At 46.5% G+C, this 16,570-nt stretch overlaps 2 protein-coding genes across 5 annotated transcripts in view; both read right to left on the reverse strand.

Moving 5' to 3' along the window:
* Positions 1–7,948, reverse strand: part of MAPRE1 (microtubule associated protein RP/EB family member 1) — a 32,606-nt gene extending 24,658 nt beyond the window's left edge. The window contains exons 1-2 of one of the 2 annotated variants that reach the window (XM_055435472.2): positions 7,807–7,948; positions 3,515–3,638 (exon numbers count right to left, since the gene is read on the reverse strand). In XM_055435472.2, the coding sequence (XP_055291447.1) occupies positions 3,515–3,635 (121 nt within the window). In that variant the 5' untranslated portion in view covers positions 3,636–3,638; positions 7,807–7,948. The remainder of the gene's footprint in view (positions 1–3,514; positions 3,639–7,806) is intronic. The other variant, XM_055435480.2, reaches the window with a different exon arrangement.
* A 6,176-nt stretch (positions 7,949–14,124) lies between these two features.
* Positions 14,125–16,570, reverse strand: part of DNMT3B (DNA methyltransferase 3 beta) — a 34,948-nt gene continuing 32,502 nt past the window's right edge. For all 3 annotated transcript variants that reach the window (XM_088843849.1, XM_088843851.1, XM_088843848.1), the window contains one exon: positions 14,125–16,125. In XM_088843849.1, the coding sequence (XP_088699975.1) occupies positions 15,984–16,125 (142 nt within the window). In that variant the 3' untranslated portion in view covers positions 14,125–15,983. The remainder of the gene's footprint in view (positions 16,126–16,570) is intronic.

Genomic DNA, 16,570 nt, shown 5'->3' on the forward strand with positions numbered 1-16,570 from the left:
ACCTCTCAAAGCTTGTACATGGTCAGAGAATTCTGGTGTACATGCCTCTGTGCTTAACGAAGCTAAGATCAGGAGGGACCAGGCACCAATGATAAAGGTCCCTGGGATTCTCCTCAGGACTCAGTAAACACAAGGATCTGAGGAGCCTTGTTTTCCCTGACTCCAATCCCCTGGGAGCAGACCTTCTTCAGGGACACAGTGTCTACAGTTCATCTTGTTTGGAAGCTGAGACCCCATTTCCTAAACACCAACATGAAACACAATGCAACCTCTACGTTCTCAGAAAAGCCCCATACCACTCTCAAGAGGGGAACAAGCTGTTAACAGAAGTTTGTTTACAAATCACAGAAAGTATTCTGAATGTTCCACTGAGAAAAAGCATTTTATAATAAGAAAAATGGCAGGCAGCAGGCAAAATTCAAACTCTTCACAGATTTTTACGGAAACAATATTGCTATAATTGATAATACATTTCAATTTGTTCAACTCTCTTCCAAATGCTTCTTTTCCAAAAGATATAGCATGGATGAACTTCCCTGGTGGTCCAGTGGTTAAGAATCCACCTGCCAACGGGAAGGTGCTCCAGGAAGATCCCACATGCCAAGGGGAAAAAAGCCCATGTGCCACAACTATTGAGCCCATGATCTGCAACAAGAGAAGCCATGGCAATGAGAAGCCTGTGCATCCCAACTAGAGTAGCCCCCACTCACTGCAACTAGAGAAAGCCCATGGGCAGCAACGAAGACCCAGTGCAGTCAAAAAAATAAAATAAATAAAAAGATAAAGCATGTACACAGCAGACAGAGTACAGGCTACGAGGCCAGAAACATCTGGATGCAAACTCAGGCGCTATAATGCATAAGCTGTGCCCCATGCAGGCTCCTCTGTAAAACAACAATGTGTCCTGTCCCTTAAGAAACCTAGGCTCACAACCAGGGGCTGGCACAGAATCTGTATCTGAGAGCTATTTTTACAGGTGAGTTTCACAACAGCCCAACAGGTGAACCAGATCCTAAGGGCTTCCCTGGTGGCTCAGATGGTAAAGAGTCTGCCTGCAATGCAGGAGACCCAGGTTTGATCCCTGGGTCGGGTAGATCCCCTGGAGAAGGAAATGGCAACCCAATCCAGTATTCTTGCCTGGAGAATTCCATGGATGGAGGAGCCTGGTAGGCTACAGTCCATGGGGTTGCAAAGAGTCGGACAAGACTAAGCGACTTCACTTCGCTTCACTTATCCCAGTTTACAGATGAAGAACCAGAACATCAGGGTCCCATTCAAAGTCACACAGCTCAGAGCAGACTGCAGTCTCTTCGTGCCCATCCTGACTACCGACGACAGCTCCCTGACTGAATGAGAGAACCCTGGAGCCAGATCAGAACATGTACAGCTTACCCACACGTGAAAAGAAATCTCATTTTTTAATTAAGTGAAATACATCTGGAAGTGTATTTATAGAAAGAGACAAATTTCAGGGAGAAATTGCTGGTGAAAAAGCTGGCTCCAATCAAAATTAAGATGACCTCATCCCCCCCATTAGTCATTAATCACGGGGCAAACAAGTGCTTTAAAAGCCTCCAACAAAAGGGGATGTGGTGGTGAAAAGAAACTAGAGGAAAAGCAGCACAGATCTAACAGCACCTACGACTAACAGTGCAACTGACGTCTAGTAGGCGTGACTCTTGGGCACCCCGTGTCACTGTACGACTTCACAACGAGCCTCTCTGACCATCTATAAAACTGGGATTAAATCTCAGAGGGGAAGTAACAAGACCAGCAAATGAAACTAAGACCAAGACTCAGCTACAAAATAAGGAAGTACAGAAGCCGAATTCATTTAGAAAATTTTCATATAAATGAAAGCAATAATTCTAAGGAGATCTGAATGGCACTAGTTGATAAAAGAAAAGTCTGAAGAACCAGTACAGAGGCTGAAGGACATGGGCTCTTGATTTCAAATATGGCTCAAGTCTCAAATCTATTCTTGGTTGTTTAACCCTATACTTATTATTCAATTTCTTCTCTAAGCCCATTTTCTTATCTGTAAAATAAGATTAATAAACATCCCCACCTCACAGTTCAGTTTAGTTCAGTCGCTCAGTCGTGTCCAACTCTGCAACCCCATGGACTTCGGCACACCAGGCCTCCCTGTCTATCAGCAACTCCCAGAGCTTACTCAAACTCATATCCATTGAGTCGGTGATGCCATCCAACCATCTCATCCTCTGTCATCCCCTTCTCCTTTCGCCTTCAATCTTTCCCTGCATCAGGTTTTTTCAAAGAAGTCAGCTCTTCGCATCAGGTGGCCAAAATATTGGAGTTTCAGCTTCAACATCAATCCTTCCAATGAATATTCAGGGCTGATTTCCTTTAGGATGGACTGGCTAGATCTCCTTGCAGTCCAAGGGACTCTCAAGAGTCTTCTCCAACTCCACAGTTCAAAAGCATCAATTCTTCAGCACTCAGCTTTCTTCATAGTCCAACTCTCACATCCATACATGACTGCTGGAAAAACCATAGCCTTGACTAGACAGACCTTTGCTGGCAAAGTAATGCCTCTGCTTTTTAACATGCTGTCTAGGTTGGTCATAACTTTCCTTCCAAGGAGTGAGCATCTTTTAATTTCATGGCTGCAGTCACCATCTGCAGTCATTTTGGAGCCCAAAAAATAAAGTCTGTCACTGTTTCCCCATCTATTTGCCCTGAAGTGATGGGACCGGATGCCATGATCTTAGTTTTCTGAATGTTGGGCTTTAAGCCAATTTTTTCACTCTCCCCTTTCACTTTCATCAAGAGGCCACCTCACAGAGGTACAGTGATAAAAAGATATTTGAAAACACTTACATAACCCTGGTACACAAGTGTTCAATTAAATAACTGTTATGATTACCAGGAGAAGCTGAAGGTTCTAATTCTCCACCCCAAGATCAAGATAAGAATTCAAGTAGCAGCAGGATATACAGCTCATCCTTCTACTGTCATATTATTGACACCACCTCCTACCTGGGGTAAATCCAATTTTGATAACCCTAACATAAATCAGCAATTCTTGTTCTAAATCAGCAATTCTCTGTCAGATTCTTAATAAACAGTAGTTCAATAAAGTTGTGGCTGAAATGGCAAACCAGCCCGACTTTGGTTTTGAGTTATGTGGGATCAAGAAACGCCACTGATAAACTAATACAGAACTAGAACAATTACAATTATTGTCCTCAAATAAGTCACTTCAAATCTGGATGCAAGAGTGCAGATGGAGCAGCTGAGGCTAAGTAAGCTGCAGGCCTCAGAATGGAGCTGCTACAGTGGGAGATGGTGGACATACAGGCCAGGAGAGCGCAGGCTCCTTTCAAGCACAGTCTCACTCACAAGTGGAACCAAGGCAAGGCTGAAACAAACAGAGCAGCCCTAACACAGAACCCGAACCTGTGGCTTTTGAAATCAAACATGGACCAACCTGTGCATCCCTGAAGGACCTGCAGGCTTTCCTGGGGAAAGGGGTCTAATGAACTTCTCTTACCTGAGCACAACTGTTCGATTTTTGTCAGATTCAACTGCAGAGACTCATTGATCCAGGCCAACATGTCATGTCGACTGAGGTTATCACTGGTGACCGACGTTGAGTACACGTTCACTGCCATCTTCTACAGCACGTGAGGAAAGAGAAGGGATAGCATTACTGGGCAGTAAGAAAGCGCAAGCATTTCCTTGAGTCACCAGAGCAGAAGTTATGAGGACACTCGACTTGGAAGCCTCACCCCCATTCTTCCCCAAGACGCCAAATCAAAGACCTAGGATTCCAGCCACAAGCCTAGATTTCCAGGAGTAAACATAACCCGAAATGAATGGCTTAACACCAGCCAGCCTAAAATTCAGGTCCCATTTTAATGTGATTGGTATAAAACTGTGCTTAGAAAATGTCAATTCATTTATCCATTAATGCATCAAAATGTTTATACCAGTTTTCCTCAGATGGTGGGCTTTTTATTAATTTCTCTTTATAGTTTCCACTACGAAGTTCTCTAAATTTTCTTAAAGACTTACAATAAAAAAGGTAACCTTTTCTATAACCTAAGTACTACAGAGGTGCTGGCAAATGACCTCACAGAGAAGAGTCCTTAGTAAAATTCTCTGCTGAACCTACTGAGGATAGGAGGCCATCTGCAGGCCTACTAAGCACCAGGAGCTTAGCAGACAGCCCCATGTGCAGGAGGGTGAGGAGGAACAGAAGTGGGAAAAGTGAAGAAGCCAGATCCTGTTAGGACTCTGCAGGCATGATGAGGAGTTCAGATGTTATCCCTTAACTGTTCAAGAATCTCTTCCTGGGATTTAAATGGGGGAGAATCACATTCTTATTTAAGTTTGAAAAAGGTCACAGACTGCTGGTGAACAGATAATGGGAAGAAAAGATTCAATATGAGATAAGAGCAGGTGGATCCAGACCTAAATGAGATTCCTGGGCAATTACCATGAGGATTCATGACTACAGAACAGCTGTCCCAACCTTTTTGACACCAGGGACTGGTTTTGTGGAAGAGTTTTTCCATGGACAGACTGGGGAAAGGCGGGAGGGGCAGGCAGGATGGTTTTCGAATGATTCAAAGTGCATTATGTTATTGCACACTTTATTTCTAGTATTATTATATCAGCTCCACCCCAGATCATCAGACATTAAATCCTGGAGGTTGGGGACTCCTGCTAGAAAATACTAAATTTCACGATGACCGACTCTTGTAATTTTCCTCATTTCATGTGACATCAATATGATCAATGGGGGAAGAAAACCTCAGGACAATTTGGAACCACCACGGGACTCTGAGCTCTCCTGTGGAACTTCATTCCTCCACCAAGGGCCTAGCTAGTCTTCCCTTGTGTCTCCAGCACACCTCACAAGTCAAACAGCTACAGAGTGTGAGGAAATGATGGAGATCTACCACACAACCTCCTCTTTATGAACAGGCCTGGAGAGATACCTGACTTATCAGGCTTGTGTCCTCAAACCCCACATTCCCCCGAGGACTTGGCACAGCACATTACAGACAGTGGGCTCAGTAAAGGCTACTTGTTTTCAGGCTGGCAGGACAATGTCAAAGAGAGAAAAATGTGTCTCAGAAAGCAAATTATCAACTCTCTTACCTAAACTCAGATGATAAAACCACGTTATACAAGAAGTCAAGACAATTTAGTTCCTGACTCCACTGGGAAATTAATCCCTATGTTCCCACAGCACTTCATTCAAACCTCTGCAACTGTCATTAACTCTTCATTTCTGAATCATTCCCAGATGGGATCTGAACCAGTAGGAAATTTGCTCTATGCAAAGAGCTGAGTAATTTGAAGCCTGGGTTTGAACATGAGGCTCTCACTCAGCTGTATGAACTTGGGCAAGTTACTTTACTTCAATACACCTCACTTATCCTGTGAGTGAATGCCCCCTATCTGAGGTGAGGTTTAAATGAGGTAAGGTACAAAAAATGGTTTGGTATTGAACAAACAAGTCCAGGAGAGAGACCTTGTCTCATTTATTCTATCTCCAGTGCCAAAAACAGCACCTGAGACCTGTCACTGCCATCTCTCACCTCCATCCACTGCAACAGACATCAAACTAGTCTCTGTCTCAAACTGTTTTTATACAACAGCCAAGGAGAATTTTCTGAATCAAAAATCAGACCAAGTGACTCCTGTGTTTAAAATCCCTAAAGGAAGAAATGAAATGCAGACTGTGTGGTATCAAAGAGAAACACATGCAGACAAAAACCATCACTGTCCCAGGGCGAGCACCTGTAATCTATTTTGGCGACACTGATACACACATCCATCGGGTACTGTGTGTATCATGCTGCCATAAAATGTAAGCAGCTGGTAAAGCCACGTGTGTCTCCTGACCACACCTCAGCTCAGAAATCGTTAATGGCCTTTCCTCATCATAAATTTAAAACTCTTTTATTAGCAGCACATTAATACCTGGCCCCATGTGCTCCGCAAACTCTACAGCCACTAAATACATGGGGCTAGGCACCCTGTGGATGTGCAATAAAGATCCACTGACTCAACTATTTAATTTGCTCTTCCAAGCAGTCAAAAGAGACCAGCTCTCAGAGCCTTAGCTACAGTTAGCGACAGCTCACTCTCTTCCTCCATAAGGATTCCTCTGCTTGGCCTCAATGGAAGAAAGACCCCAAGATCACCACACAAACCTCACCCTCCTTGATCCACGTTTAAACTTCCTTCAAAAAGCCTCCCCTTACTTCTCCATATAAAGCCTCTCCTAAAGGCTCCCAAACCCACTCCAATTGAAGGCTGGCTGATGAGCACTTCCTACTTTCAAGGTACCATACTGAGCACTATGGAATGGATGGGTGGGTGGGTGGGGGACCCCCCCCCAAAAAAAAGCAATATGGCCCTAGGCAAATACCTCACCTTTCCGGATCACAAATAGCTCATCTGCGCATCCCGAGGAGGCAGTGAGGATTAACTAAAACTCTAAGTGAAAAACACAGCATGTCCTAAGCGCACCTATGTGCCAGAACCGCTATACATTTCTCAGCCACAGAAACTATATACATATATACACCATCATAAAGGGCACACTGGAAACACACTGTCTAGATCTGGACCTCAGGGAAGCAGCATAATACAGAGATTAAGGGTCTGGACTCAAAGAGTCACAGACTTGGGTTCAGCCACTTGCTGGACACCATAAAGCAAATAACCTCTCAGAGTCTCGGTCCCCTAATTTGTAAAATGAAGATAAAATCTGTTAAGAGACAAGTGCAATATTAAATGACATAAAACTACACAACACCTGGCACACAGCAAGTGCCCAGTTAGCAAAGAGCTGCTATTATCACTACTCTTACAGATACCCCATCAGAGAGGCGGATGGCAAGCCTGGTGCATCTTCCTTCAATGGACTTCAGGAGTTTCAATCCCAAAATGGAGTAGAGGCCCAGCTCTGCCCTGCAGCACCCCAGGTCAGCTGTGAAACCAGGAACTGAAAAAGCATTGTTCATATAACCCTATTATACTGTCTCACCAGTGATCATATGAAATTCTTTTCCATGTATTAATTTTCTCATTTCCATGTTATTTTTTCATTTTCGGTCTCCCCACCACTATGTAGATTACTACAAAGCAGGCCTTTGCCCTTCTGCTCCTGGGTGTATAGCCAGTGCTTAACACAGTGCCTAGCGCTCACTGGACGCTCAACAAATACTGATGAAGAAAGGAAAAAGTTCAGGGAGTTGGCTTGCTTTTCCCCATACTTGGGGACAAGACCTTTCTACATGTATCATTATCTTTCTCCCGCGTTTTACAGATGAGGAAACTGAGGCCCAGAGAGGTTAAAGCACCTGCCCAAGGTCGCACAGCAGGGAATTCAACAGAGGTTGGACTTCAAAACCTGGACTCTTAAATCATCAGCGGCCCCGTCTCCTACAGTGGGGGAGTCCTCAGAACTTCCAGCAGGCCCACTGCAAACCCACACACGCCCCCTACCCGGCCCAATCACCCCGGAACCTCCTGCCTCCTGTCTGGTTCCACGCCTAGGCCGCGGCCCATAAGCCCCCACGCCGCAGACCGGCAGCCCCCACTTCCGGCCCGACGCCCCGCCCCCCACGGCGGAGCAAAGAGCGCGCGCCCCCCAGCCCGCGCGCGCCGGGTCACGGCCCCGCCCTTCCCCCACCCGGCCCGAACCGCACCGCCGCGAGGAGCGGCCCCAGCACTGCCCGCGAGGCCCGCTGGGGCTCGGCTCGGCTCGAGGCCCGCCCAGCCGCCCCCCAGCCACCGCCCCGTGCCCGCTAGCCGGCTCACCGGCTCTCGGCTTGACCGCGTCCGCTGCCCGTACCCGGCTCCGGTTCCGTCTTCGTCTCGTTCAAACCGCCTGACCCCGCCCGCCCGCTCGCGCGATGACCTCACACGCAACCCCCCCTTACGCGCCGACGTAAAGGCTCGTCATCGCCCGCCTGCTCCTTTTATAGAGAGGGACGAAGCCGCGCGCTGGGGGCGGAGCCCGAAGCTTGACCGACGGTTGGAATGCCCTAGGGGCGGGGCGCCGGCTGCAGGGGCAATGCAACTGCGCGAGGTGCGCCGCAACCAATGAGATCCCACCTCGGGCAGATGTGACCCGCCTAGAAGGAGGGATCCAGTTGCAAATTCTCCACCCCAGTAGCCAAAAAATTGATTTTACAATGAATATCTACAAAAAATGGATTATTAGATAAAAAATAAATCGATAGGCGCTTTGAGGAAGGACTTAAAAGTCACATTAGAGACATATTCTGCGACTTTTCTTTCTAGAATGACCCTGTAATCTTATCATCCGTTTTTTTCTTAGTATAGTCATCTCGTTTAATTGTTTATGCCTTTATTGTCTGCTTTTCCATAAGTTCCACGGAAGCAAGAATCTTCTCAATCCTGTTCCCACGGTGTCCAAGAGCCTGATATTTGGAGTCTTAGAGACTTGTTCAAAGAATGAGTTACACCCACTTTACAGAAGAGAAAACTGAGAGTCAGAGAGATCAGTTGCCCTGCATCACAAAGATTGATCCAAGTTTTGAGCTGGTTTTCTTGTCAAAATATCATTGATTCATATGTTCAGCAAATATTTCTTTTACCTGATTAATCAAACCCTAGGGATTTGGTGGTGACCAAGAAACAGACCACCTGACCTGCCTCTTGAGAAACCTGTATGCAGGTCAGGAAGCAACAGTCAGAACTGTACATGGAACAACAGACTGGTTCCAAATAAGAAAAGGAGTACGTCAAGGCTGTATGTTGTTACCTTGCTTATTTAACTTATATGCAGAGTACATCATGAGGAACGCTGGGCTGGAAGAAGCACAAGCTGGAATCAAGATTGCCGGGAGAAATATAAATAACCTCAGATATGCAGATGACACTACCCTTATGGTAGAAAGTGAAGAGGAACTAAAAAGCCTCTTGATGACAGTGAAAGAAGAGAGTGAAAAGGTTGGCTTGAAGCTCAACATTCAGAAAACAAAGATCATGGCATCTGGTCCCATCACTTCATGGGAAATAGATGGAAAAACAGTGGAAACAGTGTCAGACTTTATTTTTTGGGGCTCCAAAATCACTGCAGATGCTGATTGCAGCCATGAAATTAAAAGACGCTTGCTCCTTGGAAGGAAAGTTATGACCAACCTTCATAGTATATTAAAAAGCAGAGACATTACTTTGCCAACAAAGGTCTGTCTAGTCAAGGCTATAGTTTTTCCCGTGGTCATGTATGGATGTGAGAGTTGGACTGTGAAGAAAGCTGATCGCCGAAGAATTGATGCTTTTGAACTGTGGTGTTGGAGAGACTCTTGAGAGTCCCTTGGACTGCAAGGAGATCCAACCAGTCCATTCTAAAGGAGATCAATCCTGGGTGTTCATTGGAAGGACTGATGCTAAAGCTGAAACTCCAATACTTTGGCCACCTCATGCGACGAGTTGACTCACTGGAAAAGACTCTGATGCTGGGAAAGGTTGGGGGCGGGAGGAGAAGGGGACGACAGAGAATGAGATGGCTGGATGGCATCACCGACTCGATGGACATGAGTTTGAGTGAAATCCGGGAGTTGGTGATGGGTAGGGAGGCCTGGCGTGCTGTGATTCATGGGGTCGCAGAGAGTCGGACAGGACTGAGCGACTGAACTGAACTGAACTGAACTGACTGAAGAAACAGACATAGCCTCTGAGCTCTTAAAGTTTCCAATCTGTCAGGGAAGGCAAAGCACATAAATAATTACACATCATTGTTTAATTACAAGGGCTTCTTTGCTGGCTCAGCGGTAAAGAACCAGCCTGCAATGCAGGAGACATGAGAGACACTGGTTGGATCCCTTGGTTGGGAAGATCCCCTGGAGGAGGAAATGGCAATCTACCCCTGTATTCTTGCCTGGAAAATGCCATGGACAGAGGAGCCTGGAGGGCTACCGTCCAAAGGGTCACAAAGAGTCAGACACCACTAAGCACAATGAGCATGTTTAATTACAAACCAGACTTAGTTAGACAGGAACAGGCTGTGGCAGGAGATATAGCACCTGTGTTGCAAGTAGGGGCCTAGAGGCCTCTTCTGGGCTGGGTCTCACCCAAGTAGTTGCTGAAGCAGGGGGAGATGTTCAGGGAAGAATGGGTTAGGGAGCTGGGGCAGGAGCTATTTATCAACTGGTCTGGAGGCATTTCAATATTTTAACCACCAGTACTGCTGGGTTGTCTTGCTAGTAAGTAGTGCTCCAAGAGTATACAGCAGAAGAAAACCTGACCTCACCTAAACAGTGTGGGAAGGCTTCCGAGATGATACTTGCCCTAAAATATAAGATGTTAACCTAGCGAGAGTTAGTTTAGAAAGACAAACAAAAGGATGCAGCAAAGAACCCTGTAACAAATGATTATAGTAATAGCAGTAATAGTAGCACTATATGGATAATTGAATAAAAATAGTCATAAGTGATTTGGGCATTTGTGTTAATTACCCCCAATTTATACACAAGGATGTTAAGTTTCCAACGCTTTCAGTAAATTTTGTAAGTAGCAAAGCCACCAGGTTTGGGTTCAAATCCTGACTCTGCTAGAGGTTAGAATCAAATGAGATGTATGTAATGTTCTTAGACCACTCCTAGCACATAGTAGGGAGAAGGCAATGGCAACCCACTCCAGTACTCTTGCCTGGAAAATCCCATGGACGGAGGAGCCTGGTGGGCTGCAGTCCATGGGGTTGTGAAGAGTCAGACACGACTGAGCAACTTAGCAGCATGAGCACATAGTATGTGCTCAATCAATGTTAATGGTTTCAAAGTCCCTATCCGTTGATGTCAATATTCAGTTTCTGTCAACTGATATGCTGTCAGCAGTACCTGAAAGCCATCTGGCGGGGGGAAGAATGGGTGTGGGAAATGAAAGCCAAGTCAAGGGCCTCAGGTGTCGGACTAGCATTCGAACCTGGTTCTGGAGACACAGGACATCACAGGTCTCTGAGCTAGAGCCTCAGAAATAAAACTCATCTGCCCTCCCAGGCAATAGCGCCGCAGAGAGATGAGAAAGGGCCACGTGACCTACTTAGGCTCCACCCTCCTCTCTGAAAAGGGGGTTAAGCCAAGGTTGTCTGAGTCACATTAAGCTCTAACTGTGAAAGACCAGAGGGTAAAAAGAAAAAAGAATTTCCATCCAGTAGGACAAAGTTGGGAGATTTTACTATGTGCTTTTAAGTGACTTTTAATATATGCGGTAATCTCTAAACTGTAAGTCTCCTCCCTGAAAACAAAATAAATAAAAAACTATGACTTCAAACCTGAGTTTTCCAAATGTATGACAAACTTATTGAACTAAAAACTGATGTTAGTAGGGCTCATCTGCCTTGAGCACCTCACAAGCTCATGGAAGAGATGGGTACAAAAATAAGAAATAATACAGAGTACTTTGTGCTGAGATATTCTTTTTTCAGTCCACAGGGAAGGACAGCTCAGATTAGAGGATGTCTCTTAGTACTGCCTTGAATGGGGGCAAAGAAGTCTTCCTGGAAGAGGTGAGAACTGAAGGAACAGGCAAAGGGGAGAAGACTGTTCTGGGGAGAGAACAACATGCGCAAAGACTCAGTAAGCAGCCACCAAATCCAGTAATAAACAGAAAGAAGAAAGGAGAGAAGGAAGGTAAGTTGAAAAAAAGTAAGAAGGAAGCAAGAAAGGTCAATTGTATCATAGGCTGCAAAGAGCAGCAGGTAATTTCAGAATCCAGACACACACACATACACACATACACAGATGCAGGGGAGACCAATGGATTCACAAAACAGATTTTAATTCACAACTTCTTTGCACTGGCTGTGTGGCCTTGGGTACTCACTTCTGAGTCTCAGTTCTTTTACCTGGGATGACGGTAACCACTGCCTCACTTCAGGGTTGCTGGGAGGACTCTAAACAGTAAACACTAAAGCAGCTCTTGTGTACTCAGCACTCACTACCCACAAGCCCTCTGCATGTGCTTCACACGCACTGAATTACTTGATCCACACATCAACCTTATGAAGTTATTATCCTTGTCTTACAGCTGCATAAACGGAGGCTCAGAGTGGCTATGGAGCACATTCAAGGTCACAAGCTAGGAGGAGGTAAAGCAAGAAGATGCATCCAGTCTGGCTGCAAGAAGGAATTAAGGACCAACCAAGCACAAGCCTGGAACAGAAAATCACTCAAGAGCCAGCTGACTGGAAAACCAGAGGGACTGAGGTAGGGTGGGGGACCCCCTCTGTCCAGTGCTGACCCCCACCAAATAACCATGGAGCTGTTCAGAGGTCAGTCAAGCACCCCCAGGGAAGATCCCTTTCACAGATATCTGGGGTGCCAGACTCCAAAGCCACCCACACTCACTCTCCCTAACAAGGAGCAAGGGGACCCCAACATGTTGAGGGTGGGATGATGGACACAATTTCAGCACCAAATACTGCTGTTGCTAAGTTCTTTTGCTCAGCTCTTTTGAAACACCTAGATGAAAATTACCTGTCCTTTTTTTAAGATTTTATTAATACATTAATATTTGATGTTACCATCACTATAAGGGTTTTATTATCACAATGCCATTCAGTACATGTGAGGGCTTAACTGTGTGCCAGGCACCAGGCACAACTTACCCAGGTTACAGACTTAAACATTCACAGCAGCCCTAGGAAGCAGGTAGGATTTATGATCCTCACCTTTTAGAGATGAAAAGTACCAAGGTGATAAATGTGAGCCCCCAGATACAGCCCCAGGCAACCAGAAGATATTTTCAGAAAAGGTCTACTTGTGGTACAAACCCCAGCTACTTCCCCAAGATCAGAATATCCATCATATTCTCCACTTGGCCCCAAACCTGGCCTCCATCTTGAGAAAACAGAGAACTACCCCCACAGACCCTTCAAGGTTTCCCCTTAAGGCTGCTCCCAAGCAGGCCACACACCCAAGGGCCCCTCACCTGGACGGCTAGTCCATCTCCTCTCTTGGGGTTTCGAGGCCGAGGCTGTTTATTTCGCTTCATCTTGTCCTGGCACTTGGTGCAGCACTGTATACAAGATGGCTTAATAAGGCAGCCAAGGCCCCTGGGGCCTGAACACCTGAGCAGAGCACCAGCAGGATTGGCTTGCTGATTGCCAATGTCTCACCATGGTGACTTGCACCTGGGCTGTTCTAGCCTAGTGGTGCCTAAAAACAGTTTCTCATGCTCCACTCCAACTCTGGGCCAGACTATTTCTGAGCCTGCTTTTGAGTTATTAAGGCCCACCTCTCCAATAGTGGGCTTCCCAGGTGGCTCAGTGGTAAAGGAGCTACCTGCCAACGCAGGAGATGCAGGTTCACTACCCGGGTTGGGAAGATCCCTTGGAGAAGGAAATGATCACATGGACAGGGAAGCCAGGTGGGTGACAATAAGAGGGTTGCAAAAGAAGTCAGACACGACTTAGCGACTGAACAGCAAACTTTATCATGGAGGTGACATTATAACCAATCTCATGTGAAGATACTGAGGCTGAGTAGTGCCAACTGAGATATTCAACTGATGCACAAGGGCATCCCTCTTTCCTCTAAAGGAACCAGATGAACAAGGAAGTCTACTGGAATCTTCATCAGGACCCTTTCACTGACAAAAGGTTAGAGGTAGTGACACAGAATTATGACATAATGGACTCTGGGTGGACCCAGGTGAATTACTGAAGGGAGTTGCAACGTTAAGCTTACCAAGGGCAAGAAACACAGTCCACCCAAAGAACTGGTGGGGGGACACAGGCAGCTGTTAAAAATTGATCCTGGGTCATTCCCAACAAGTCTCCCCTCACTGGAGGCAACTCCCCTCACTGACCATGGCTCAGTTGTGACATGACAACTTCGGAGCAGTGGAACAAAGTGCAGAAGCCTACAAAGGGACAAAGAACTGGACGGTCAGCCCTGGGATTTTTGGCTCATCTCAACCAGCTAGCCAATAGCTAGAGAAATAACCTGCACATGACTGTTCCAGACATCAAGGCTTTCAATGAACTTGTTATTTATTTGGGGAAACACGGTTTACAAATTCATTCACCATCCCAGATTGGTCCTTGGACAGGCATCGAGGAATTCTCAGGCTCCACTTCAGAGTTAATGCCATCAGAAACTCTAGCGGTAGGGTTTGTTCTCCACTGAATAAGCCTTACAGGGGAGGCTGATACATTGGAGTTTGGGGACAATGGTACTAGACTTGGGGGTCACCTGTGGTACTTAAAAGGGCTTCCCAGGTGGCTCAGAATCCACCTTCAACGCAGGAGACATTGCCCTGGGTTGGGAAGATCCCCTGGAGAAGGAAATGGCAATCACTCCAGTATTTTTGCCTGGAGAATCCCATGACAAATCAGATAGGTAGGCTATAGTCCATAGGGTGGCAAATGAGTCAGACACAACTGAAGTGACTTAGCATGCATGCACAACTCAGCTCGCATGCACGTGAAACTTCTGCACTGGACTTGAAGGTGGGTTATTTCAACCATCCACCTTTCCACTTTCCCTCACATGCCCCACCCATTTGATCTGCAAAAGAACAAAAGGGACACCAGATTGTTAGAGAAATACTGATTTTAATTCAACATAAGGTAAACTCTAGGCATCTGTCATCTTTCAGCCTAAAAATTAGCAAACTGTTGAAACAAGGCACAATTTTTCCCCATACTTGTTACGTGGCTCCAGTTACAAAAAACAAAAATTATGAAAATGTTTAAACAAAAATAGAAGTCTGAGATTTAAAAAAAAAAGTGTATAAAAAAACCTCCCACAAAACTGTCAACATTGTTCCTTATTCTACGAAATAGCACCAGTAAGAGTGAAAGGTGTTAAAAACCATTACGACAGCATTTCTGAAATGCAGCTTGTCTGACCTCCCACTCCCCCTAAAAAGAAAAAAAGATTTATTGATTCATCATGGAATAAAAAAGGACTTTAAAATCTCAGGAGGGAGGGAGGGTTGAGCTTTTATTGCAGTTTTCCCCCTGCAGTCTCTTAGAGAAGGGGAAAGTGCGAGGACTGTGCTTCTGCCCCTGGCTGAGAAGTTGGGGTGTCATACTGGGGACCTGTGCCTGCAGAGTAGCCTGGAGGGGTGCGGGGTGGGGTGGGGTGGGGGGACGTAAGCTTCCTCCTCCTCTCCTCTCACATGGGTATAAAGGGGGCAGACAGTGAGAAGCCATACCTGTCTATACCAATATATGGCAGCTTATAACCCAGCCCACCCCTTCCTGAGTTTCCAGAGGGTTCTATTGCAGTCACTGGGAGGGATTTAGCAAAGGGTAGCCCTGCCCTCGGACTTATGGAAAAAACATAGCCCTGAATGTGATGATGATGTCATCCCTGCTGAAATCATCATCCTTGTGGTAAATACTCTAAAATGGGCCAGAGATCCCAGCCCTTTACACTGAGGTGGGGGTGGGGGTAGGGGTGGGGACGACGACATGCCAGGGAAAACTCAAGACAGACATGGACATCATGTCCTCTTATGCTAGCCCCAGAACAAACCATACTGGGCCCTTCAAAGGTCCCTTAGCTACCTGTCTACCACTGCACACTCCTGGAAACAAGGAGCCGCAGACATTTTAAAAAATTAAAGTCTTGCAATAACTGTCTTGGGTGATTTTTCAGCATTAACCTGAGTCTTGGAGAGCTGTCGGCACTGTGGTTTTGGTATCTTAGCCATTGTTTCTCTGAGCGGTAAACCCAGAAAGGAGAAGGGGGAAAAAAAAGCCATCTTACTACCTATTTCAAGTTTTAAAGTTTTAGAAGATAAAATAAGCACCGTGTTTGGCTGCTCCAAGCAGCCAGGTCTGTATTGTGCACAAGGAGGTGGCACCTCGGGGTCCCCCGGCCAGGAAGGGGACAGGCAGCTCTGCTCCCAACGAGGTACTCGGCGCGACCCCGCAAGCACAGCTGGGCTGGCAAGGGCAGAGCCGGGCTGCACCTCCTGGGTTGTGGCTCTGCCCACACGCCCTGGTGCCTGGGGGACTATTCACAGGCAAAGTAGTCCTTCAGGGGGGCGAAGAGGTGTCGGATGACAGGCACGCTCCAGGACCTCCCAAGCAGCTTCTGACGGGCCACACGGCCCATGTTGGAGACGTCTGTGTAGTGTACAGGGAAGCCGAAGATCCTGGGTGGGGGAGGGTACCAGAGTGAAAAGACAGGGGGTCAGATGCGCCCCCATCAGCATGCTTAGTGCCTCTGGGAGACTCTGTGGCAGCCCATGTAGCTCTGCTTTTCCTGCCCTTTGACCCGTCCCTTCGGCCAGGTCTTCCCGTGAGCCCCCTCTTGACCCCCAGAGGTCAAGGCCACCAGTTCTTCGGCTCACAGATGCCTGTCATGAGGGCATGGTCCCTCTTTGGAGGGTACCTGTCTTGTACACGGCCCCACACTTGCCCTGTACTGCTGCCACGTAGTTGGTGCTCGCTGGACTTTTCTTGTATGAATGCCAAGACGGCCAGCCAGTCAGCAGACAAGCACCTATCTTCACAACACAAAAGGCTAGAAAGTTAAGCCATTGCCTTACTAAGGAATAGGGACACTCACAAAACAGATCTTATTTCCAATCATCAGAT

This window comes from Moschus berezovskii, chromosome 15, assembly GCF_049115385.1.
Source record: "Moschus berezovskii isolate FMDL1 chromosome 15, NW_MosBer_1.0, whole genome shotgun sequence".
Lineage (NCBI taxonomy): Eukaryota > Metazoa > Chordata > Mammalia > Artiodactyla > Moschidae > Moschus > Moschus berezovskii.